The sequence below is a fragment of the Danio rerio genome, chromosome 24, assembly GCF_052040795.2.
Source record: "Danio rerio strain M-AB ecotype USA chromosome 24, GRCz13ab, whole genome shotgun sequence".
Taxonomy (NCBI): domain Eukaryota; kingdom Metazoa; phylum Chordata; class Actinopteri; order Cypriniformes; family Danionidae; genus Danio; species Danio rerio.
The window spans coordinates 44,722,470-44,730,000 of NC_141044.1; the positions used below are offsets into that span (position 1 = coordinate 44,722,470).

At 34.0% G+C, this 7,531-nt stretch overlaps 1 protein-coding gene across 1 annotated transcript in view; it reads left to right on the forward strand.

The window, feature by feature from the left end:
- Positions 1-458: 458 nt before the first annotated feature.
- Positions 459-7,531, forward strand: part of lama1 (laminin, alpha 1) — a gene marked incomplete in the record, with an annotated part of 89,484 nt that continues 82,411 nt past the window's right edge. The window contains 2 exon segments of the mRNA NM_001034986.1: positions 459-581; positions 584-661. Of these exon segments, the coding sequence (NP_001030158.1) occupies positions 584-661 (78 nt within the window).

Sequence of the window (7,531 nt, forward strand, 5' to 3'; positions counted from 1 at the left end):
TAACTAGCGAGTTGAATCCGTGCATAATTTTCCCGCCGGCGCATTTCTTTACCGCCTGATCGAAATCATTATGTGTGGGACACTGATATATTAACATGTGTGGATTTTTTTACCTGCTTTTCATCCATTAGACAAAAGTTATAAATCTGATTAATTAAAGTAACGTTAACACGGCTCCCAAAAGCGCGATGGTGATTTGCAGTATCATGAATCAATGAAATGCTGAGCGGTCGTGCGTGACGCAACAGACGCTACGTAATATCTGTAGTTGTTAACCTAAATGAGTGTAAAACGTGATAACATAAAACTTTAAACGTGCTTAATTTGATTAGAACCTAATTAAGCTTAAATTTAACCTTGCAGCGCACGTGGTACATTCCTTTCGGCCTCCCCTATCCTCTGCTGTAGTGGAACGATCCAAGCAGGGGGTTCAGTTGAGTGTAGCGGGACTGAATGAAAGAGTCAGAAGTTTGAATGAGAGAAAGACGGACAGAACCGATGGACAAACAAACACAACTTTAAAGATTTCAGCACAGCTTTAGCTTTATTAAAGTAGATCATTAGTTGAGTTACTTTAGTTTGATGGAGATGAGGATGAAGATGCTGTGGCTGTTAGCGCTGGTTTTCTCCTCAGTGATTTGTGTGGAGGCTCAGCAGAGAGGTGAGCTCAGATTTAAGAAAATACACATATATCTTCGCTCTTTTACACTTCTTCGATGTATAAACTAAGCTATAAATATGTTGATGGCAAATCATGTGTAAACAATTACTATTATTTAGATAAATGTGCTTATAGTATGATATTTACGTTACTATTTTCACGTGTTGATAACTCATCCTTGACTTGTTATAATCCTGATTTTGTTTGTTTTTTTGTTTTGTTGAACACAAAAGAAAATATTTTGAAGAAAGTTGGAGACTTTGAAGAATTGTAACCACTGACTTCCATAGTAGGAAAAACCAAATACTATAGAAGTCAATGGTTACTGGTGTCCAACAATCTTCAAAATGTCCTTTTTGTGTTCAACTCAGGATTGGAAAAAGTCAAGGATCAGTATAACTATACAAGGATGCGTAAACTATACACTTAAAGTTAGATTTGCTGCTACAGATTCTTAAAAATAGTATAACCATTTACTAAATGCACTTCAATGTAAGAATAATCTAGTTATTCTGTGGTAATGTTATGAATTTTTCAGAATACAAACCCAAAATCAGTGTTTTACAATGGTGGGCCCTGAGGAATGCTAAAAGTAAAACGCAGGGCACTAATGAAGATATTTTCACACTTTTCTACAAACACATTGTAGGAATATATAAATACTGAGTTTTTGTTTGTGTTGAACACAAAAGAAGATATTTTGAAGAAAATTGGTGACCTGTAACCATTGACTTCCTTAGTAGGAAAACATATACTATGGAAGTCAATGGTTACCTGTTTCCAGCATTCTTCAAAATATCTTCTTTGTGTTTAACAGTACAAAAAATACTCAGGATTGGTACAAGTCAAAAATAAGTAAATATTCACAGAATTAAGCTTTTTGGGTGAACTATTCATTTACAGTTAGATTTGCTGCTACAGATTCTTAAATAATGGTATAACCTCTTAATAAATGTACTTTAATGTAATACTAGTTTAGTTATTTAGGGTTAATGTTATGCAATTTCTGGAATACAAACCCAAAATCAGTGTTTTACAATGGTGGTCAAGCCCTGAGGAATGCTAAAAGTAAAACGCAAGGGACTATTGAAGATATTTTCACACTTTTCCACAAACACATTGTAAGAATATTTATAGAGAGAGTTTTTGTTTGTGTTGAACACAAAAGAAAATATTTTGAACAAAGTTGGTTATCTGTAACCATTGACTTCCTTAGTAGGAAAACATATACTATGGAGGTCAATGGTTACCAGTTTCCAGCATTCTTCAAAATATCTTCTTTGTGTTCAACAGATCAAAAAATACTCAGGATTGGAACAAGTCAAAAATGAGTAAATAATCACAGGATTAAGGTTTTTGGGTGAACTATCCATTTAAGCATTTGCTGCTACAGATTCTTAAATAATAGTATAACCTCTTAATAAATGCTCTTTAATGTAATACTAATTTAGTTATTCTGTGGTAATGTCTTGGAATTTCTAGTATACAAACACAATGGTTACAATGGTGGTCAAGCCCTGAAGATTGCTAAAACTAAAACGCAGGGCACTAATGAAAATACTTTCACACTTTTCTACAAACACATTGTAGGTACGCCTGTGAAGTCATTGCATTAGATCATAATACAGAATAAATATGCAAAACTTAATGAGACGGGACAGTCTTGAAAATATTCTTGGGATGATACTAGTGAAAACAGTGGAGAATTTGCTAAAGCTATCCCCGGAAACAATGCCTTACCATGGTATGTGTCTGAATAACATGGTTGACCTTATAAGGAGGATATTCTTGAGAATACTTTTACAAAAAAAACTTCTGGTAATGACATTAAAAAACAGACTTTTATCATGATGCAGTACATTTTTGCAGTATATTCACACTTTTATCAAAGTACACTGAATAAATGATCATAAAGTGATGGTATTGGATGATAATGCAAGAGTATTTCCCAAAAAAAAGTCTAGAAAGGTATTACCATGGTGTATGTCAGGAAAATGATGCTAAAACTATCATGCAGAGATTCATATTAAACCCAGGTAAGGTTCCCATAGTAAATTGATGCAAATACTATGGTATTTTCAGAATAAATGTCCAAAAAACAAGGATTTGTCATATTTACATGCCTTTTTATCACATTTTTGTTTGAAAAATATTATATTACAGTATAAGTGATAATATCAAACTAAGTGGACTAAAACCACTTAAAGGGACAGTTTAACCTAAAAACAATGATAATGGTAAAAATACTATACTAAATACTATATTTTCCCCAATATTTTTCAGCATATCTTCCATTGTGTTTAACGTTAGATAACCTTTTTGTGTGTCTTCTAATAACGTATGGCTGGGTTAAATACTTCCATAAAAGTATAGTATATAGCATAAATAAGTTTTTAAAGTGCTAATAAACTATTTACTTCAGTGCCATGCTGTGATTTAACTCACAAATGGTCTAATTAAATTACCATACAACAGCAAACATCACAGGATCAGGGGGGGCTCACTTGTGTTATTGCCATAAATAGTATAGCATTTGGCACATTAATGAGATTTCTCCCTCACAGGTTTGTTTAAGGGTTTAGTGAGTGTCCAGCAGTGAGGTCAGGAAACACTGATGTAGTTTTAGCTGTTTGTGTGTTGAGGTGTCTTTTTACACCTCAGTCCTGTGAAGACAACAGGAGGCTGAAACATTAGAGCCAACTTTCATCTGAGCCGTCTTGTCTGTCTGTGTGTGTGTGTGTGTGTGTTCTTTGTGTTGATGCCAGCTGAGAGTGTGTGTGTGTGAGGTCAGGTCACATGAGAGATCCGTATACGGCTCCATTAGAGTATAATCCTGAATATGTAGCTCTAGAGAGTGAGTTAACTAGTCATAAAAGCCTCTCAGTGTGACTTTTACTCATGAAAGGCACGTGGATGGGTGTGTTTACAGCATTTACGCTTTAATACTGAATTTCCTGTTTCAGAGGAAGTGATTAAAAATGTTGCAGTTAATATTAATATTTTTGATTTAGTTTCTGTAAGTGCTGGGCTAGGGCTGTGTGATTAATCAAAATCAAATCACAATTGCAATTTGAAATTTAGTAGTCGAATAGTTCATCGCAACATATGAAATATGTTAGTATTTTTACAATTTCCCTCGCCCATAGCAAATGCGTGACTGTCCTCTGTGTGTGACAGTCGTCAGTGTGTGACAGTCTTACTAACCAATTGAGTGAGCACACTTACGTTCTGTCCAATCAGAATTGTACAACCAAACTATGCGGAAAGCCCACAATAACAAAAGAAAACAAACAGGAAAGCGTGATAAAGTGGGATAATGGTGTCTGCAGCTTCAGAAGCATTAATAGACAAATTAATATCAAGGAAAAACAGCATTGTATGGGAATATTTTGGTTTCAAAGTCACAGGCAACAAAAAAAAAAGAGGTCATTTTCAGAGCTATTGCAGAATTGTTGCCACAACTTGAAGCTTGACTACAAAATGAAATCACGAATCAAATCACAATATCTGTCAAAAAAAAATCTATTTGATATTTTTTCCCAAATGCGATTAATTAAGCACACCCCAAATAATGTGTACATTATAAATATAATCATTGCCCAGCACTGTTTTTTTGTATATATTTTCTATTTCATAATTGCTAATAAATATATATAAAAATATTAACTGAAAATATAATACTTTTAAATGTTTAATTTAATGTAATTTTAAAACAGAAATAATCACATTTATTTATTTTTATAAAAAATTGTGTGTGTGACTGTTTTAGAAAATTAGCTGTTTTATTCATTTTCTTTTTGTATTTTTTGAATTAATTTTAGTTTGTTGTGATTAAAATATATTTAATTTATTTATTCGTTAAATAAAAATATGATGAATTTAAAAAATATATTAATTTATATTTTAAATGTATTAAATATTTTATGTCATTTATTTTTTGTTTTTATTAATCCTGGGCCGTGATTAATCACAATCACAATTGCATCCAAAACAAGTGAACAAATTTGTATTTACGCAATGTACTTGAGTATTCATGTTATTATATGTGTATATAACACCCAGCATTAGTTTCTAATAATTTTAGTGCATTAACTGATACTAAATAAAAAGACATACTGAAATGATTATATTTTAAAATATTTTAGTTTGTTATTAAAAAATCCCACACAATCGCCTCACAGCAAGAAGGTCGCTGGTTTGAGTCCCGACTGGGTCAGTTGGTGTTTCTGTGTGGAGTTTGCATGTTCTCCCCATGTTTGCGTGGGTTTCCTTCTGGTGCTCCATAAGCTAAAATTGTCCATAGTGTGTGTGTGTGTGTGTGTGTGAGTGAGAATGAGAGTGTATGGGTGTTTTCCAGTACTGGGTTGCAGCTTGAAGGCCATCTGCTGTGTAAAAAAATATGTTGAATGAGTTGGTGGTTCATACCACTGTGGCGACCTCTGATTAATAAAGGGACTAAGCCGAAAAGAAAATGAATGAATCAATATAAAAGAAATCCCATTTATTTATTTATTTATTTATAATTTGTTATATATATCAACATTTTCAATATAATGTACACCATTTAGAACATGTAATGTTTTAATTTTTGTGCATTTAATTATATCAAATAAAAAAATGTTTTTTAAAAATATGAAAATGCTTTGAATATACAAATTTATTAACGTTTATTTTAAATATTTTATTTTATGTTGTTTTAAATTAATTTGAAGAATCCAAACAAGAGTCGCTAGCTGTATATCATATTAGATTTCCTTTCAGAGATTCATATTCAGTCTCCATTAATCCACAGTTGAGCATCTGTAGTTTCAGATGTCTTTTCCTGCTCCTTCCGTCAGTCTGTAAGTATTTTATCTCCAATCGGCGCTTATCTCTGAAGGGTTTTTTTTCACGCTGAATTGACTGAATCTCATTGTGAGCTTCTTATCAGCTCCATTTACATCTGATTACAGAGTCTGTTCACATGCAGATCCTCCAGTCTGTGCCGGAGCCACTGTGATTAGCTCACGGCTGATCTCATCACCATAACACACTCAATTCTAGAGTTACTTTAGTTCTTTCAGACGTCTTCTTCATTTATAAAAGATGAAAATACTGGGAAATTTGCACAGTACATGTCCAGGAACAATGCACTACCATGGTACATGTCCATAAAACATTAATTATCTGTATTCAAACTATCAGGAGATAATATAAGGAACTATAGAGTCTATAAACTATTAAGGAGATTCGTAAAAAAAATGTTTACATTTTATTTAAAGGACATTAGTGTTATCAATAACACAGTATTGAATGATAATGCCATTAAAATGCTAAATAAATGTTTAAAAACAAAGTATTACCACAGTGGAAATATACATAACATCAGTCATTCATTCATTTTCCTTCCGCCTAGTCCCTTTATACATCAGGGGTCTCCACAGCGGAATGAACCGCCAACTTATCCAGCATATATTTTACACAACGGATGCCCTTTCAGCTGCAACCCAGTTTTGGGAAACACTCATACACACTCATTCACACACACACTCATACACTACAGCCAATTTAGTTGATCAATTCCCCTATAGCGCATGTGTTTGGACTGTAGGGGAAACCCACGCCAACACGAGGAGAACATGCAAACTCCACACAGAAACACCAACTGACCCAGCCAGGACTCGAACCAGAGACCTGAGTGCTGTGAGGCCACATAGCTAACCACTGTGCCACCCAAAAGTAGTATACTTATCTCAAATTGTTCATTCATTTATTTTATCGTTGGCTTAGTTCCTTTATTAATCAGGGGTCGCCACAGCGGAATGAATCACCAACTTATCCAGCATATGTTTTACTCAGCGGATGCCATTAAAGCTGCAACCCAGTATTGGGAAATATCTGAAATTAATTAATAGGTAAAACACTAATTTATTAAAGTCTAACAGAGGTACTGCATCAAGTATAGGGGGATGCAGAGAATCACTAATCTACATAGGACATATCATGGGAAATTGATGGTGTTGATGATAATGCTATGATATTTACAGAATAAACATCCAAAGTAAAATGAATTATCCTAGGACATGTCCAAAATAAATCATGGCAGAACTGTACTAGTTTCATTAATGATACAGAAAGTCACTCTGGGATTGTAAAGGCACTTCAATGTAATCTGAGTCGTTGTATAGTCCTTCTAATTAACAGTGTTGGGGAGGTTACTTTGGAAATATAATAGATTACAGCATACATGTCAACCCTCCCGTTTTTCCCGAGATTCTCCCGTATTTTACAGTTCTATCTCACTATCATCCCGTAAAGGTATTTTCCTGTATTTCTCCTGTATTTCCAGTGTTTCTCTGAAGGGTGCCAAATAAACAATAAAGAGCTGAGCCTCCGTATACGCAACCAATACCACCAAACCACCAGGGGTCGCCCCTTGCTCTTAAACGTGAGCCTGTTCTGTGCTTTCACTTTTTTTAGGCACAAAAACACTTTGAAATAAATATAAAAACAGCAGAATTCCCCTTCCTTTTCATTACAGGTGCCGTCGCCCCTCCTATGCAATCCTCAAAACAGTCATATAATGGTGCGCCACTGTCAGCTCACGTGCTCCATAGTGATAAACAGACACTGTTTCCAAACGGATTCTGCACACGCGATTTGAAGCAGAGCGAAAGTCTGGCTTTTGGGTGCATGTTTAAACAGACATACACACACATAATTAATAATAATAATAATATCTAAAGATGTCGATCTTGGTGTTTTTTTTGTCAAACACAACTAATTTTGTCTTAAATGAGCATAAAAAGTAAGGAAAGCACTATTATATAATATAATGAAGGCATTTGACTTCTTTCTTAACTTTTAGATTTGTGGATTTCAAAAAGTGAC